Here is a 19,670-nt window from a genome sequence, read left to right as displayed (position 1 = left end):
CGAATGCTGAAGATGAGCTCATTTTATTCTTATAAGGCATCACAACTGTACAGTACATTGCCTCACACATCCATATTGTCTCGAGTCATACAGAAGAATAGAAAAATATAGATTGACTGTCACAATGAAGCTTTTTTTTTTTTTTTTTAAACGAGCATACATTCTACCAAATTTTTAGAGATGGTTTTAATCATTTCCAGTCAGAGACGTGAACAGACAGACTCGTAAGAAGGTGAAAATTACTGTACAAAGCAGCTGGAGCTGATTATCTCTGTTCTTTTTGTTTTTGCTCTGCAGTACATCCACAACATCATGTTGTGAGTTAGAAAAACACTCAACAGTATCTGCTTTGTGATGGGGAACAGATCTGCAGCATTACACAGAGGCTTTGCCCTCCAGAGACAGTCAGGAAGCTTTTGGCCGGCAGTTTGACGTTGTGTACTGTTAGGCTACCAGACAGCAGATTACATATTTGGCAGAGGGGACGCACGCTGTCGCAGCACCAGCTTTCAGGTGTTACAGTAAAACAGCAACATCCTCACTCATGCTATAACAAGTCAGAAGAGCCCTTATTGAAAAATGTAATTACTAATGACTACACTTTTTTTTTTTTATAAATCCAAGCAAAAGGGGGAACATCTTGTGGTACGATTCACTACGACAAGGTGTGTTGACATCCTGAGATGAGAGCATGCATCAATTCCACGACACTCAACATGGTGGGTGGAAAACCTGTCCCCCCTCCCCCCTTCACAAAAACGTCACTGAAAAAACATGGTTAAAGGAATCAGTTACATCACATTAACGCCACTAATAATCTATACTTTATGTGCAAACATTTGGCAAACTTACTTTGCGCTAAGCTACAGGAATAACATAAATAGACATGTAGATAATTCTGTTTCCGTAACATCAACTGTAGCATACAAAAGCAGCTCAGGTTGATCTCCTAGTGTACAAAGTGCAAAAAACGTTGATTCTGTTGCTGCTCTGTGCTTTTTCATTCATAAACAAACAAAAGAAAAACATGATTGTTGGAATGCAATTTGTTCTGAAGCCCAAATACTTTCAGATAGCAGCAGAAGTGGTTGCTTAATGCAATTATAGTAATACTGACGATTCGTTCTTCTCTGCTCTGATCTCAGTCACGTAAACCTCTCAGAAGCAGGGTGCATTATGGAAAACAACCAATATTGATGATGTCACCACCACGTCACGTTCTGATAGGCACAAACACTGAGGAGGGGGTGGCATAGACCTGTTGGATAAAACAAAGTAACAGGTTTTGATTTTATATCTTGACGTGTGGATCGTATCTATTTGACTGAAAACTCACTTTTTCTGGGTTGAAGGCGTCGCCTCCATCTGTAACTCAGGTTACGCTTCATTTTCTATGGTCATCCCGGGGTTACTGGCACCTAAACACACGTCACGTAAGTAAGTTAAAATCTGTTTTAACTTGTAATAATGTTCTTTGGGTTATGTTGATAAGCAGTTGAGGGGGCATGTCAATTTTTTTCTTTTGGCTTAAACAAATCATAGTATAGTATGTCATAAAAGTCACAGTATAGAATGAAAACAATAGTATATTATGTAAGCAAAAAAAATCACAGAATATATGTCACAAAAAAGAATACTTTGTCATAAAAATCAAAGTATAGTATGCCAAACAAAAGCTGTTTGTCAAAAAAAAATCATACTATAATATGTCCTCAAAAGTCATACTATTGTATGTAAAAACAAAATAAATAAATAAATAAATAAATAAAACATACTATAGTATGACCCAAAAGTCATGTATAGTATTTTGGAAACAATCACAGTACAGAATGTCAAAAAAATACTACAGTTTTTCATGAAAAGCCATAGTATAATGTGAAATAAATCATAGTGTAGAATGTAAAAAGTCATAGTATGTAAAAAATATCCAAGTATGATATTTGTTCAGTTTAAGTTTCCCCAGAAAAAAAAACCCTGAAGGACATAAATCAGGCCCTTTGTCTTCTGAAAGGTGGCATGGGAATAAACTCCCCATAGCCACTCACTGAATCAATCAAAATGATTTTCTATCAAAATGTTTTTGAAAGCAATCACACCAATTTGCTCAGGTTTTCAAAGGTACTTGTGAACGGTGTCTGAAAGAAGCACAAGAAAAGTAATGTTGCCCCAGGCTTCAAAGAGCTACTAAAATTAACAAAATTAAAACTGAGTACCAATTTTTGTTACTTAAATCCACAGAAATTCAGCATGTCAGCAGACAGGGCCAGTAAACAGGCGCGTGAGCCAGCCAGCTCAGGCTGTTTTAATGGTCTTTCGACTGTATGGGATGGGATGTTGCGATAGTGCCAGCAGCTATGGGTGTCACATTTTGTAGTCACAAGTTCCACACACCCTCTAATCACGGGTATCAACTATTTGTCTCTCACTGCTCCCAACTCGTCTCACATCTTCACGTTTGTTTCACGAGTCTTCATAATACACTCAAAGCATCTTTCTGCTTCTGCTCTTACGTTCAGGGACGCTGCCAGCGTGGTGACAACTGTTACACGTTTCCCCAGAAAACAAAACCTGAAGGGCTTGGGTGCAGTTTGGGAAACAAACAAAACACTGCACATGTACTAAAGAGTGAAAGCAAAATCAGTCCTTTTGGTTTCTAAAAGGTGGCGTGGGAATCAAACTCCCCACAGCCACTCACTGATTCTATCAAAGTGAAGGACAAAAGAAAGAACTGGCCCAAAAATTAAAGCGTGAGTCACTGAACAGGAAGGAAAGAAAATAAAAAGATCAACAGAAGAATCACACTTCAACACGCACACAAAAAAACACAGAAAGCCAACTGAAGGTGTTGACTCTCCGGAGACACACGACCAACTGAGCAGAGAAAAGCTCCCTTTCTAACCTCCCAGTCAGACTGATCACCAGCAGCTGAGGAGAACTTCTCAGCTGCACCCAAAAGCTCCTGATTAGCAAGGAAACCTGGGAGCTGGATACATTTTGGATCTCTGTGGATCTCTGACCATAACATGTGTCAAAATATACCTTTGTTTGTCATAAAAAGTTATATTATTATCTGTCAAAAACATCACAGTATAGTATGTACAAAGAAATCAAAGAATAGTACGTTTGACCTAAATAATCATGATATAGTATGAAAAAGTCATAATATACTATGACTTAAAAAGCCACAGTATAGTATATTATAAAAAAATTTAAAAAATAGCGAGGGGCAGAGTATAGCTTGTTGGGAAAAAAAATCATAGTCTAGTAGAAAAAGGCAAAACAGTAATTCACAGAATTATCTGTCAGAGAAATTTCATAGTATAGTATGTCAAAAAAGTCGGAGTGTAGTATGTAAAAAAAAACATACTTTAGCATGACCGAAAAATTTATAGTTTAGTGTGTCATTACAAAAAATCATATATATAATGTCCAAAAAATTCATAGTATTATATGTCCAAAAAAATCAACGTAAAGTCTGTCAAAACAGTGATAGAATAGTTTATCATTAAAAACTTTTGAGTATTGGATGTCAAAAAAAATCTAAGGATAAGTTGTAATCAAAAATCACAATACAGTTTGTCCTCAAAACTCATAGTATAGAATGTCAAACAACATCATAATAGAGTAAGTCAAACAAATAGCATATAGTAGTTGACATAGGAAAGCAAAAGGACCTGCAAGGGATGTTCCCCCTCGCGCAGCGTAAGTGTGTGATTGCCGAGCTAAAACGGTGGATCAATTGTTTTGAGCATCATCATCATCACAGCTGCTCAGATGGGAAAGGCATGACCTGCCCTCCTCTGTGTCTGATCGGCTTGCTTAATATTCTTACCCTGAACATAACCAGCTGTTACACATTCCTGACAAAAGGGAGATTTGTTTACCTCCAGGGACAAAGTAACTCTGGGGTTAACTCCCTTCACTTTGACCAGCAGCTGGAAAGCTGGCAGCAGTTATCATCTGAGAACTGTCACTTCTACTTCACATTTACCGCTAAGCTGACCACTTTTACTGCCGTTTCTCTGCTCTGCTCCTTATACTCCAATGCATTCAATGACACTCGTATCACCCGCTCCCACGCTTTCACTCGACCTCTCACACATACACACACTGCCCTGTCTCTAAAGGAGCTACGCCATTCTTACAACAAAATATAACCAACGAGGCCACACAATGCTAGCCAATCAGAGGCAGAGTACAGCGGGTCATGACTTCTACCTCCTTAGGGGAAACAATATGGTGGTCGCTGTCCTACGCAACAATTAGCGGGGGGTCTTGATGGCCTGGCCATATGCCAGACATGTAACATTGAAGGGGAAACGCTGATTAAATATAGAATAGGTCATTTTGTCAGGTATACATCAGAGGGACTAAATACCTGTATAAATGCATTGTAGGTCATTCTGTCAGGTACACATATCTATCAGAATGGACTACAACCTGTATAAGTGCAGTTAAATGTGGAGAAGGTCATTCTGTCAGGTAAAATATCTATTAGAATAGAAAACAATCTGTATTAATGTAGTTAAATGGGGAGAAGGTCATCCTGATGGGTGGAATAAGTCGTTCTGTCAGATAACATATCCATTAGAATAGACCACATCCTTTTTTCCCCAGTCACTCAAGGAGCTTAAGGAAAAATATTTGCAGCTCTGGGTCAAGACAAAAAAAGAAAATAAAGTCACACCTCCCTCCTCTGATAAATAAAATACAGTCCCCAACATGATCTCACCCTTCCTGTCTTTGTCTGTTGCACTGTCACTCTCCGACCAGGATGGGGTGCTGGTAAGCAGTCGACTCTGAGACTCCCTCAGTGGTTTGGAGGGGAACTGGCGGCCTTCTGCTGCACTGCAAACACACAAATACACACAAGCAGTAGGAGTGACGCCAGGAATCATGGACCCACCGAGGCATACACCTGGGCTCAATTTCCTTCTTTAAATAAAATCATTTAAAACTGCAACGTTGTAACTGCCGCAAGGTGATTCTCCTGCATCATTTATTCGACAGGGTTAATAAACCACCAGGAGCTGACTTGCAGTTGTGCAGCTCTTTTATTTCGGTGCTTAACTTTATTTTATGGATGCGTGTGTTCTTAATGTTTTACTCACCTCTTGTTGGCAGGGTTGGAGCCAGTGGGTGAAGACGGCTGCTCCGGATCCAGATTCACCAGACAGGTTGGGAATGCGCAACCGTCGCCTAAACTGGAGAGCAAGCATGAAACACATAAAAAAATGATGTTTTAATATTGAACTGGTAAAAAATCTGTTCAGTTTAACTGGCACTAGAAACATCAATGGAATTATATACATTGTGTTGTCATATATTTGGAAATGATGGCTAAATTGGGTCTACGTGACTTACACCTTGAAACCTGAGCATATTGGCTTGATTTCTTTCAAACGCTTCGGAAGAAGGCAATGAACAACTTCACAGTCAAAAAAATAGCAATAATTTATAAAAAAACGTTTTAAAAAAAAGTAAATGAGAATAAGCAATATAAAAGAAAAGAAAAAACATAAACGTACAAGAAAATGACCTTAAAAAGTGCAAAAAAAAAAGAAAAAAACTCAATAAAAAGTTGATTAAATTATTTTTTCATGTAACATAATTTTAAATACATAATTATAAGATTTATGAATAGAGACATTTCCCTTTATGTGATATCAAATAATTCCTGATAGCTAGTTCTGATTCATTGTTACCTTTTATTAATATTTTGAAAAAAAAAACTTTTCAGGTTTCAGAGGTTTAACCACTTGTAAAAGGCATTTGAACGCAGCACAAGAAAACTGATGTTGATCCAAGCGTTAAAGGGTTAACTACCAGTGGCAATTATGGGATCATGGTAATAATGGTAAAAAAAATGTTGAGAAGAATCATAAAGAGGCTCAATAAGCGAGACCTCTAAGTGTATTCAGTTGAGAGAGGGTGTAATTCAACGCTTATGATTTCAGATTTTCATTTAAAAGAGGAGAATGCTATGTTGTCTTACAAACATTACATGGTCTCACTTGAATGTCACTATTTCCACAAAAAAAACAACAAAGTTTTGTAAGACGCCATAAGAAAATAAAGGTCCCATGTGTTTGGGTATTACAGTGGCTTTCTTTACAAATAACATATTAGAAAATGGGTTTCTGTATCCAGTTGCAGCTGAATCTGAGTTGCTTATTTACACATTAATGTAAAAATCGAGGGGTTATGTTTGAATCATTTGACTGTGATTGTTGCCAAAGGGCTTTTTATTCATAATAATATCCATTCTGTCAGCATGAATTACTCATTTTTGCAAAACTGGAGCTCCTGCATGAATTCGCAGTGTTGTTGTTGCTGTTTACTGAAGCTGATGCTTTCTTGTCTCCTTTGGGACTTTTCCCTCTTTTGAACCATTTTATTTCAAAGTGTCAGGGTTTTGCTCATCCCCAACCTGAAAGAGTGACTTTATTCATTCAACACTTTTCTGAAACCCTGAGGAAGTTTACTTGAACTACATTGATGAAAATGTGAACCATTACTGTCAATACTGATGCTGATTGGCAGGATTTTACCATCAATATTAGTGATTAATTAGTGAGTAAACTATTATCTGGTATTTGGATTTTATCCACTCCTGTTGTCTTATTGTGTTGTATATTCTTCACGTGTACATGTTTAACTATATTGTGTTACTTTTATCTTAATGTTGTTTGTCTTTTAAACATTGTACATGTTGTATCTTTATATTGTATTTTTTTTATTATTTTAGGATGTGAGCATCACATCAGGCAAGGAACTACCTATGCAAACTAGCACCCCAGCTAACTTTGGCGCATTCACATGTGTTTAAATGTGCATTAATGTACAATGTCCTTCCTTAAATAAATAGATCATAAATCTGAATCTGTATCTGCGCCCAAAGTGGGTGGGGCTTAAACAGGAAGTGAGTGGGACTTAACCTGAAATTGTTATTTAAAGTCTGAATGTGATCCTTTTTATCGCCAGTATAAGAACACAGCTTTGAAACTCAACAGTGTCAGATTTTAACATAATATGATGTATATCCTAAAAACTGTATATCATCATAATGACCTGGTTAGATCAGTGAACAACAGACAACATTTGAGTTTGTACTGCATACAGATGCTGTGCTATAAATACATCTGAACTAAGTGGCTTCCATAAATATTAATGCATTATGTAACTTCTAATAACTCATAGACTGGACATATCAGTATAATGAGGAGTCATTTTCGCCAAACAGTTCACACATTCTCCTCCTCAGAGTTCTTTGACAGCATTTTTATACATATTTATATATATATTTTATAGTGATTTCATAATTTTATTAGCGTTAGAACCAGAGTTAACTAAAGACACAATTCCAGGGGCATAGGTTTTATTTTAGCATATATATGAAAGGAGGAGTTTGATGGTTCTCTGCCAGAAAATTTTGAGCATCAAACACTTAATTTCATGCATTCTAGTCAATTTTTATGCACCAATTTCTGCCTTTTCTGCATCAATTTCTGGTCTAAGCGTCTTTATTCTTGTCAAAATAAAAGTCCTTTCCTACTTTCATGGCTTTTTGTTGGGGAGACAAATGCACATGTTCTAAATATTGATGGGGTTGTGTCACCTGAAATCTACACCTGCGCACATTATTCATTTTTCAGCCAGTAATGTGACACCATATGATCCATATATCCCTGTAATACCTGCAAAGACATCAGTTTCCCTGTGCTGCATTCAGACATCTGTGTCTTTAGTATTTAAACCTCTTCAAGCTAAGAAAATTGGTTAGATTCCTTTCAAAAACACAGGAAGAAACATAATGAGCAATTAGCAAGAAATGCCTTGCAAACTACAAAAAAATTGTAAAAGGTGAAAAAAGAATTATCTGAAAATTAGTAGGGGAAAAAGGGGTAAAAAATCCACAAAACTATATGTTTAGTTCTCTTAATTAAAATTATGTTACAGCACTTTCCTGAGTATATTTTTGGTGGGTTTTTTTGGTTTATCTTTAGGTAATTTTCTTGTAAATTTTTACAAATTTATTTCTCATATTTGGACCATTTCTTGTCGCGTTGCTTGTCCCCGTCTTCCAATGTTTTTTAAAGAAATGATTTGCTCGGGTTTCAAAGGGTTAATTTGGCAACCTGAAGTTTTATGTGTCTTTATATTATATATATATATATATATATATATATATATATAGCGCGTGAGTTATTATTTTTTTTTTTACTTGATATATATTTCTAGATTTAGATCATGTTAATGTTAATGCTTAGATTTCTAGAATTTTCTTTAGATAAGAAACAATAGAACTTCATTTAACTCCAGGGAAAATTGCTGTGCAGCAAAACAAAGTTGGAGAAGTATAGATAGATGCTTAGACACTATTATACAAAAAGACTAAAAAAACACTACATTAGGTGAAAAAAATAAAACTAGATAGCAGAAGGGTTCATATAAGGAGCAATCAATATAGATTTGCAAATTTCCAATACATATTTATACCTTTTGAATATCTTTATCTTACCCAGAGAAAACAGGAACAGGCCAGTATTTCACTTCATCACCAAACACCTGGCGGAAGTTCTTACTGAAGCCCAGGCTGAAGCCGTTCTTATCGGTGCCGTGGCGAAACACTGGAGCTCGCACAGCCTCTGAGAGGACACACATGCAGAAGAAGAGTCAGTCTGACACGCAGCACTCCCTCCTTCTGTAATCTATTATTCACACTAATAACAGGAGCTCATTGACAAAACACATGAACGACTCCCGCTGAATGGAACAGCTCTGAATGAAAGTGTCTTTGTTGTGCAGGAGAAGCAGATCTGAGAACTGTGCCACCGTGTGTGACTTCTTCTCTTGCTAGCAGTGTCTGTTACTAAGCTGCTTACGCTCAGAGTCCTGTGTCTTTGCATTACACTGTAACATACTCCTCTGGATAATCCACTCCCCTCAACACACAGACAAAGTGTGCCACTGTGCACACATAATGAGAAAGTGCTCCGTCTGATAACGGCCCAGAGAGGCTCATCAAATCACCTCGCTGATGAGGACGGTGACTGACGGTGGGAAAAATGCAAAGAAACAGCCTTCATCATTAGTGCTGAGACGGCGCTGTAAGCAGACTGGGAGAAGATCCTGAACATACACAGAGCTGCTGTCCTACAGAGGCTGTATAATTACTGCTTCCACAAACAGGACGCACACATACACACACGTACGCCACCTACCGAGAGTGGATCTGTTCTTGCAGACGAGCCAGCAGTGATAGATGAAAAGTGAGGCCAGGCTGACGGAGAACATGGAGGCCGAGAAGAAGAGGAACAGGATGTGGAACTTTGCCTGAGTGTCTGGGAGGCCGTTCTGATGGGAGAATATCAACCACACAATCAACACAACTGAAAATAAAACACAAAAGCGAGACACAAGACACTCTGAGACTGAGTGAGATCTGAGAGATTTCTACTCGAGCGTTCTAGAGGAGCTCATTACAGTGTTTCTATCTCAGTGCCACTAACTAGTTGGTTCATACCAGGTATTCTTTCAGACGGAAATGTGCTCTACCTCCAGCCTTGTGGGGAAAGAACAAATCAAATACCACATGTTTAACACAGCATGTGTGTTTTCAAATCTCAATGCAGCTTTGATTAGAAATATGTTGTGTTAAAATACAAACTATAAATGGTTCCTATTGTGGTGGGGAAGCTGTACTTACCGTCCAAAATTTAATGAAATACTGAAGATCTGTCGCAGTTATAAAAAGGCAGTAGAGTAGCGAATATGCCAAGAACAGCATGAAAAACTTGTAGTTGGAGAATCCCACACAGTTGTTCACCCTGTAACAAGGATAAGAGGGCAGGTCAGTGTCAGCAAAATGTGCTCATTAGCACATGTTCAAATCCTTTCTTAAAGAAATACTTTGCCCACAAAATGGTCATCCGTATGTCAGTCACTCACCCCGTGTTATGTTGTATTTTTAAAGAAAACTTTGTTTGCCTTCAAGGTCAAGTTAGAATGCAAAAACAAAGAAAGTTCTTGATGAACTGAAGTGAAAGGGGGCCACGTTAAACAACAACAAAACTATATCAAAAACATCAGCTTACAAACTCTCACACAACTTGTGCCGTATAATCCAAGTCTAATTTAACCAGTTGTATGCTCAGTTCATCCCAAATCCTTAAATTCTTTCGCTAAAACATTACCATTTAAAACACCTCTGCACAAAACAGTCACCTAAATGAGCAGCAACCAGCTACCTGGGCAACCCATCAGAATACAAAAGCATAGTTCAAATGCCCACACCTTCCAAAATACAGTACTCTTATGCATAAGTGTTTTATACTGTTTAGCAAAAACATATGTGTTTGGGAAGTACATGACTGGATAAATGAGACTTAGATTATATTTGTGTGAGACGCTGTAAACAGGTGTTTTGCTGCAGACCCCATGTACTTCAATTCATCAAGAATTTCGGCCTTTTTTGGATTTTTCGTTCACTGTGGAGGCATGCCAGGACAAATAAGTTTTGCTCACAAATTCAATGTACCACAAGCTGAGTCATCAATATGCAAATTATCATTTTATAGGTGAAGTATTCCTTTAATGCAGAGATACAGGAGTTGGAAAAATAATTTCACACAGTTGAGCAGAAGAACAGTAAATATTGGGGATTGGTTGGTAAATGTGATCAAAATTATTTGAGGGAATTTTTTAAAATGACCAATTTTCCATCCTGTTTTGGACAGAAAAAAACAGGTAAATGCATGATAGCTGTTTGGCAGAACTTTACAAGAAAGCCCTCAATAAGCAGGTTTGTTTCATGTGAATCATGCAGCCTGGTAATCTCAACCAATCAGAAGCCAGTTTTGTCCCCAGTATGCTGAGGACACATTCACACCAGGGCATTACAGGAAACTACCTATTACTTTATGATTCAATAGTACTTTACATTATAACGTATTGTTATACTCAGCTTCATTCATTAATTTCTTCCAGCCACAGTACATTATTGCAGATTTGTTTTGTCTCCCTCTGCTGTCAAAAAATAGGTCTGGCAGGATGAGAGGTTCAGAATCTGTCCAGTAAACAAGCTCTCAGTGCTTCAGTGTGTGTTTATGAGCCATGTTAACTGGAATGTGAATGGGCAATGTGATTCTTAAAAAAGAAATTTTAAAAAATGTATTCATAAGAACCTGAAGCCTGAATACTGTGCACCTTTAATGAAAAGGAAATGAATTAAAGACAAGAATATAACACCTCCATGTGAGTGCAGTGGTACAACAGCACAGTGTCACTGATATTGTTTTAAATCCTATTGCCACTACATACCACGGGCAGTGGTGATCCATCTTCAGGATGCATCTGTAACACAGCAGGGTCAGGACGTCAGTGTAATTGAATCTTACTCTGCCTGCCAGAATGTAATATATGGTGTGGTCTGATCTCTATAGGTGCATGAGCAAGAGAGCCGTACTTATCACAGACTGAACAATGGTGACATCGATCAGGCTTCAGCAGCTGGCAGCGGTCACAGAAACGGATTGCTGAGGAGACACAGCCAATTCAATCACACAGCCGTCAGCAGCAGCCTCTCTGACACTTGACCACAGACTTACAAGGTGACGGGGGTGAAATGAGCTCTGAGAGCTGCATGTCAGTCTAGACTGCTCCTGTTGTTCTGCATCAGCAGCAGAAGCAGCAGCAGTGAGCGCTGTACTGTACCTCCAGAGTTGGTGCGGGTGTAGATGGGCAGATCCTTGGCTATCCTCCTCAGGATCTCCTGCTGAGACTCTCCCCGATCTTCACGCTCCAGCAGCTCTTTGTCAGAGTAGGACAGGTGAAACTATATAGGGCAGAACGCACAGGGAAAGACAAACAACACCTGCAATTCAACAATAGCTCAATCTGCGAGCAGGGGTGTTTATTTCTAATGAATCAGATCCTCAGATTTATCAAAACAGAGTCAAATCATTTGTCAGATAAGCTACAAGCTGCTTTAGTGTCAGTCATGCAGTGATGTCTGTCGCTGTGAAGCCGCGGCTCGGTAGGCAGTGAAGGGAATTTCTGTATCTTCCATTTGTTTTGGTTCTTTCTGCCCCAGAAGGCAAATGGGAGCAAAGCAGCACAGAGCTGCGATATTACTTTCAGCCACTCAGGCGATTTGTTTTTGATGATAACAAACAGCACAGCACACATGAAGTGTGACTTTTATTACAATCCCAAAACCACAAGTGATCCAGCGCTCACATCTCATAAAGGAAAGCTTTCATATGCCTGCAAGTGTGCTTCGCCTCGGTTAAAATTGAAATGCAAAGGTGGCTTTTTTTTTTCTGTCTCTCTCTAAGATGTATGCATGTGTGTGTTCAGCCTGCAGAGTCGAAGTGCTGCGGTCAGGATCTGAGCCATTACAGTGCAGCTCCAGGCACTTCCACTGGAAAGTATTATTAGTCTAAATGCAGTGTTCAATCACACGGGGAGGCTGTAACCTACATCTGCACTTCCCACCATGCCTCATCATCCCAGCTGACGGCAGCGCTGCGTCGCAGACAGACACACTCACCTCCTTCAGGGGGTTCATGGGCTTGGTGAAGATGGTTTGCCAGTACGCCCACACAAACATGATGAAGATTACATGGTACACCAGCAAGTATATGACTGAAAGGAGACAAACATAAACAAGATAATGTTGCATTTAACCATTTACACTGATATTAATAATGGTTTGATTCAATATATTTCTCTAGTTTTTACTAGCAAATATTTGCTAATATTTATTTTTATGTAAAAGATTAATATGACCTTTATTCACTGTCTGATCAGTTGTGCTGTCATTTTTGTGGCAAAAATTTGTAAAGACATCAGTTTTGTGTAGATTTGTCTATATATAACCAGGTTAGTGACACTTGTGCTTTACATTTTGTTCATTAATTTGTGTATTTAAGGTATGCTTCACCCACAACATGACCATTTGTATGTCAGTTAGTCATGATGTGTTACCTTAAATAGGTAAAAAAAAAAAAAAACCTTTTTCTGACATGCCTCCACAGAAACCAGCAAACATACTGATTTACAGATTAACTGGGGGCCACGTTTAAAGTCAGCAGAACTGGCTTTGAAGAGGGCATAAATAATGTTCAGTTCAGTTTTTAATAGTAAGGTTTTAGGGAAAATGTATGTGTTTGGAAAGAACTGAGAATACCACGGGATAAATGAGACCTGGCTTATACTGCATAGGTTGTACGAGTTTGTAAACGGATGTTTTGATACAGCTTTGCTTCTTGTTAAATGTGGTAGACAATCAATAAATGTGTTTGATATTTTCTAAGGAGGCATGTGAGAAAAACTGTTGGGTTTTTTTCTTCTTTTTTTTTTTTGTTTACAAATTCAGGGTGACACAGGATGATTAATTGATATACAAATTGTCATTTTGTGGGTGAAGTATCACTTTAAGGCAGCAATAGTGTCTTTTTTATATTCCCAGAAAACAAGACTAAGAGTCTAACAGCCGTGCTAGCGGTTCACTGAGGCAGCACTTTAGCACAGTGGTGCTTTGATGTAAATGCTAACATCAGCATGCTAACAATGAGCTAGTATTTCTTAGATACAATGTTCATCCGTTTTGTTTAGTGAGTTAGCATGCTAACATTTGCTAATTAGCACTAAACACAAAGTACCCTAAAGCTGAGGCTGATGAGAATTCGTTTTTCGTTTAATCTGATGATAGCGCTAGGTGAGTCCGAGGGTCACCATACTGATTACAATTCACAGATAACAATGAATATCTGTTCCAAATTTCATGGAAATCCATCCACTAATTAGCGGCAAGTCAACGGATCACCAAAGTCAGTAGGATTCATCCTCTGGGGGTCATGAATATCTATACATTACTGTAAATGTCATGGCAAACCAATAGTTTTCGAGATATTTTGCTCTCGACCAAAGTGGTGCACCGACTGACAGACAGACCAACATCACCACCCATAGACCCATGCTGCTAGCACGTCCAAACAAGAAAGACAATTGCTTTTCGTTCTCCTTTTAATTCTCTAGACTACAAAATGCACGCTGAATAAAAGTCTGGGTTTAAACAAATTCCGGTATTTTTTTTTAAAAAGCCTCTTATGACACACTTCCAGCTGATGCAAGCTGATTATAGTGTTTTGATGTGGTCTGCCACTGCCAGACTGAAGGCTGCTGAACCTCCCCTGGCCTGAATTCAACATCTAACAGATGCAGAACAGCTAAAGACACTTGTGATTCCTCTTGATGTTAAACAGCACCACAGAGCACTTACCCTTTTCTCCCGTGTCTTCGATTGACTCTGAAAAATGAGAACACATGCAGTTAGGTCTGAGTTGATTAAAGAAGTCAAAACACTTAAAACGCTTCCCACATTTATAGGTCGCCCCAGGTTTGTAGGTCGTGGAGAAAATGTTTAATTTTTCTTTCAAGTCCTTCCCACAGGGGCCACCCCCACGTGGTGTATCTGACATGACGCAGGTTTGACTGACAGCCGGTGTCTGAAATCAAATCAGCAGAACTGAAAAATGCTGACTCTGTAAATCCTTAATACCACACCAGTCAAAAAATCAATATACAGCAGACTCCCAGTCAAATAGTTCGACATATTGCTCCTCTCATGTGGATAAGCACTGCTGTGCATTGACCAAAAAAACTTGAAAACCACACAAGCATCCTGCATAGTTTTTGTGTTTGGGCTCACACACACACACACACACACACACACACACACACACACACTTGATTAGCACCTCAGAACCTTCACAAAACACACATACACTAAGATTTGGACTCAAACATGAAAAGAGACAGGTGGACCCTGCTGGAAGATATTTCCTGACATTGTTTTATATTTGCCCCAATATCTACGCATTGATTGGCAAAAGCATCCATCTTCAGCAGCGCGCGCACACACACACATATGCACAAGGCAGGAACTGAAGTAAGGTGAGCCAAGGACCTGAATCGAGGCATGCAGCCAAAAATCAGCATTAAAAGCCCCACAGTCTGACAGTGAAGCATAAGTGTATGTGTGATTAAGAGCCTGTATCAATGTAAGTGCATTAAGGTAACTGTCTCTTCTCTTCTTTGCATTCTTGCAACAACAAGGTCAATTTCCAACAATACGTAAACAACAAAATGCCAAAGTGCATCTGATCCCACGTTTTTTAACAATCTTGGAAAAAAGGACCAACTGTTCAAAAGCTGACGGTCGGTGCTTTAAAAGAAAGTGGGTCAACCGCAGATTGCTAGGGGTGAATTATGTAAGCCAGACAATGGGATTAACTCAGCTTCCGAACGAGAGGTATCAGCTGACAATACTTTCACACAACTGTCTCTGTGTCTGTCTGCAGAGCACATGCTGGCCCCGAGCGACCGCTGTCCTGCCCCGCTGCTGCTGTTTTCATCTGTCCCTCCCATGTGACTCGAATAATGTCACTCTTGTTCTGCAGGATGCAAAACAAAGATGGTTTTTAAAAAGCCTGATGAAACAGTGATTTTGCTTTTCTGTCACTCTGTTGTAATGAAGGATGTCTCAGTATCTCCTAACAGACACACAGCGTCCTGTAACTCGAGAACAGGTTCACCCTGGGACAGACACTGCTGTCCTGTCTGGTGACCAGGGGCGGGTTTAGAAACTTTTGAGTCGGGGGGCCAGACTGGGGCACTGACATATTTGTCCTTGCTAATAATAAACTGTACATTAGTAACAACTACATTGTTTATTTATTGCAACGAATGAATGCTAAATAAACAACTTTAAATATTTAAATATAAAATAATATCAATACGTAGCTGTTATTTATTGTAGTAACTCCCACCACTCTTGCGAGACACTGAGATATTTTTCATCTCTGTCTCTGTCATTTTTGTTTTTTTCTGGTCATTTTACATGCCTTTGTGGTCTTCTGCTTCTATTTGTGGTCGATTTGCATCCCTTTGTGACCTTTTGGCAAATCTTTAAGGTCATTTTATGTGGTAGTCATTATTTTGTGATTGTTTTGCATCTCTCATAGACTTTTTTCCACCTCTTTGTGGTCATTTTTAATCTCTTTGTGGTTGTTTTGCATCCCTTTGTGATCATCTTTTCGTGTCTTAGTCATTTTGCAACCCTTTGTGATACTCTTTCATATCTTTGTGGTCATTTTGCATCTCATGGTAGTTGTTTTTTGTCTCTTTGTGGTTGTTTTTCGTTTTTGTGGTTGTTTCGCATCTCTTGTGGACTGCTTGCATCTCTGTGATTGTTTTTTGTCTTGTTGTGGTCATTTGGCATCCTCCTCTGATCGTTTTGCATCTCTTTGAGGTTGTTTTGCATCTCTTGCACTTGCATTTGCATTTTGAATCTCTTTTTGAGTGGATTTTTGTCTTGCTATAGTCGTTTGGGGTCTTTTGTGTCCGTTTGTGTTCATTTTCCATCCCTTTGTGGTCACTTTTCATTTCTTTGTGGTTGTTTATGTCCGTTTGTGGTATTTATGCAACCCTTTGTGGTCATTTTGTGTCTCTCTGTGGTCAATTTGCCTCTTAGTGGTCATTTTTCAGCTCTGTGTGGTCGTGTTTTGACACTTTGTGGTTGTTTTGCATCTCATGGTGGTTGTTTTTTGTCTCTGTGTGGTCGTGTTTTGACACTTTGTGGTTGTTTTGCATCTCATGGTGGTTGTTTTGTTTCAAAATCTTTTTTGTCTCTCTGTGGTCAACAACCCAATTCTGTAATCCACCCATGGCACGGCACCAAGAAGCCGACTTCCTAACACGTTCTGACTCTGACAGAGGCAATACCATGGGAAGCAAGAATTCAGGAGGAGCCTGTGCCACCCCTGGCCACCCATTTGGCCACAGTGTGGTGGTGAACCCAATGACCTGGCACTATATCGCCTTAAGTCTCATTGGTCAGGTGTGAAGAAGAACATAAAGGTGTATCCTTTCAGCTAAATAGCACATCCTGCTACATTTGCAGAAGCTCAGACTTAGAGACAACCCCTCCCTCCCTGTGTTTTCCTCTGTTTGGTCTCATTAAACTGTCTCCATTTCATCCCCCCTTTTTTGACAGAGGAGATCTGCTTTCCTAGTGGTCTGACAAGCTGCCAAATGGAGCACATGAGTAGGCTGCTGAGACTCCTCTGAGACATCCTAGAATCCATTACTCACTATCCAGGTCAACTCTATGTTCACCGTTCACCGAGAAGGCTCGCTGTCTGTAACCGCACCATCTAACGCTCAGCAGCCAGAGGGAGCGTAAAGGAAGAAGGCAGCCCTGACTCAAAAGCCATCACAGGCAGACTCCTTGCCAAAAGACAATGCTGGTGGGGTTGTGGTGGAGGATATAAATTCAGATAATGAAGCTCGGCGACTATATGAGCCTGGAGCTATTACAGTAAGTCTTCAAGATAGTGCTGATAGAGTGGTAGTGGTGGCCTCAGATAATGAATCTCATGGACTAATCCTGCTGTGATAATGCACTGGTCATTAAAAGCTCCTTCAGAATAAAAGCAGGTCCCCAAAACACTTCTAAATCTGATTGATCGGGATTTGAAAATACTGAACTTGTGTGTTGCATGCAAAAACACATCACTTCCTTGTAACAATATGCTGACCATTCTTGCCTGAACTGTTATTGTCATGTGACTGACACTGTCCACACACTGCATAAACAACAAGCCAGTCTTCTGCATCCCAAAAAAAACTGCTGAAACACAAATGTCTTCCCACCCCACCACCAAACACACACACAAACACACACCAGTCAGAGGCATTTCCCCTTCACTCATTCACACACAGATACACACACCTCCTGGTTTCTTACCTATGCAAAGCTGCAACACATAGGCGTAGTATGACCACGCCACTATGAGGGCGATGAAGAGGACCGGGATCCAGTACAAAACTCTCTGACAGCCCTTCTTGATACTACGCGAGCCCGACGGTGCCATAGTCTAGGAGCGGATCATTTCTCGTGCGCGTTCGTCTGTTTACTCTCCCTCCCTCTCACTCTGTGTGTGAGTGTATGTGTGTGTCTTCCTGTAGACTGTCACTGCATCGTTGCTCCGGCTCTGATCAGCCTAATCGGCAGCTCAGACGCAACATCCTACAGTCCCAGCCTCCCGCCCGCCTCTGATGCCGCCGCTGCTGCTGCTGCTGCACTGCTCCCCTCTGATCGTCCGGCTCAGATCACACGAGTACACACTACAACAAAATATCAGACGGCTCACACATGCACACACGCGCGCAGAGACAGCGCCGCCCCTGCTGCCTCCCCACAGGTTGCCATGACGTCCGCGGGATGCTGCAAACCTGGCACATTTTTCACCGCGAGCAGATGGGTTCAATAAGTTCATGCTCGCGAGTGCTAAAACGGGGGTCTGTTCACCCACGCGCGCGCGCGCACGCACACATAGAGGCAAATCATTTTAGAGGAGCTCGGGTTAATTTAAGGTCAAATCAAGAATAAGTTTGAGGGTGTTTTTTTTTTTTCATTTCATTTTTATATTTGGCTGATTCAAATATGAAAAAAGACACCCTCTACAATCTCACACAAATGCAGGCAAGCAAGTCTTAATATTCTATCCAACCATATTTTGGAGATGTATGTGACAGCACCACACAAGTCTGATTACTGTTTTTTTTTTATGCTATAATACTGTTTTCTTGAGCCGGAGGTGTTGTTCACATATTGTGTGACAATGTAGGAGGAGGCCTGCAACATCCACCTGCTTCTGCTGCTTCCAGCCCAACTGCACCTGCACAATTCTCTGCAATCCTGCAGCACAACACATCCTGTGAGCCCACCTGCAAAACTGCACACCAACTGTTTCACGTTTCACAGATTTACATTCGCTTTCAGATTGAAACGGGCTTTAAAATATTCTCATAAATGCTGTTTGAATTTGAGAAAAAAAATAAGCTATGATTTTTCAACCTGTTGCCAATTTTGTGGGTGGCTGGCACGCTGCAGCGCACTAACAATATGCACAACAATATGCACATCTCAGTCTTACAGTGAGGACAGATGGCTCAGTAACAAAACTGAACTAGTCTCAAAAACTACTGAGCAACATCAACCAACAATCGACCCCTAATCACCAGTTTTAAAAGTGTGTTTAGCTGAAATATATATAAAAATAAGCATTTATTGATCTTTATGAGTATCTGGGAACATTTTAAAAAAAATGTAACTCTAACCCAGGCAAGGAGGGTCTAATAAATTTTGCTATTGAGTGGTATTATAGGAATTGTAGGATCCATTGTCTCTCAATTTTTATCTTAACTGGGACAAAGTAGAGATACAGGCCTCTGCTGCATCAGTTTTGATAGTTTTTTATTTCTTTAATCTGTCTCTTCTAAGTCCCTAAACCATTATAAAAATACAATGATACACTGCTGTAGTAGCTCTGTGGACCCCCCATCGGCGGTTATTTTTGTTCATTTGACCTGCATCGCTCACACTGAGGAGAAAGCGAAACTTTTATCAAAACAAACAAACTAGAACTGGGACATAGTACCCTTACTTTCTCACACCGCAGAAGTAAGGGATGAGATATCTGTAGGAAAATCAATAGCATTGTGTGGATCTGATAAGCACAAGTGTTGCCTTTCATTTTCCTTTCACGCAACTAACAGGAAAAATTCACATCATTGCGTCGGTGATGTTTTATGCAGCA

General features: G+C 39.7%; 1 protein-coding gene across 1 annotated transcript; it reads right to left on the bottom strand.

The window, feature by feature from the left end:
* Positions 1-20: 20 nt before the first annotated feature.
* zdhhc2 (zinc finger DHHC-type palmitoyltransferase 2) lies at positions 21-18,157 on the bottom strand. The gene is made up of 13 exons (XM_042493096.1): positions 17,816-18,157; positions 14,288-14,314; positions 12,554-12,648; positions 11,716-11,836; positions 11,468-11,537; positions 11,323-11,355; positions 9,710-9,830; positions 9,225-9,357; positions 8,522-8,648; positions 5,112-5,204; positions 4,733-4,848; positions 1,337-1,418; positions 21-1,258 (listed from the first exon to the last, which is right to left on the bottom strand). Exons 1-12 carry the CDS (start codon positions 17,940-17,942, stop codon positions 1,378-1,380), a joined length of 1,104 nt encoding a protein of 367 aa, XP_042349030.1. The 5' UTR covers positions 17,943-18,157; the 3' UTR covers positions 21-1,258; positions 1,337-1,377.
* Positions 18,158-19,670: the final 1,513 nt, after the last annotated feature.

Source organism: Plectropomus leopardus, chromosome 9, assembly GCF_008729295.1.
Source record: "Plectropomus leopardus isolate mb chromosome 9, YSFRI_Pleo_2.0, whole genome shotgun sequence".
Classification (NCBI taxonomy): Eukaryota; Metazoa; Chordata; class Actinopteri; order Perciformes; family Serranidae; genus Plectropomus; species Plectropomus leopardus.
This window is presented reverse-complemented; position numbering and strand designations above follow the sequence as displayed.

Bases quoted from the DNA above. Each gene is read 5' to 3' on its own strand.
- zdhhc2 (XM_042493096.1), bottom strand. From the start codon at position 17,942: ATGGCACCGTCGGGCTCGCGTAGTATCAAGAAGGGCTGTCAGAGAGTT. The intron at 12,649-14,287 runs GTAAGTGCTCTG...GTCTCCTTTCAG, and splicing joins CGAAGACACGGGAGAAAAGG to TCATATACTTGCTGGTGTAC. The intron at 4,849-5,111 runs GTGAGTAAAACA...GTGTGTTTGCAG, and splicing joins TCCAACCCTGCCAACAAGAG to TGCAGCAGAAGGCCGCCAGT.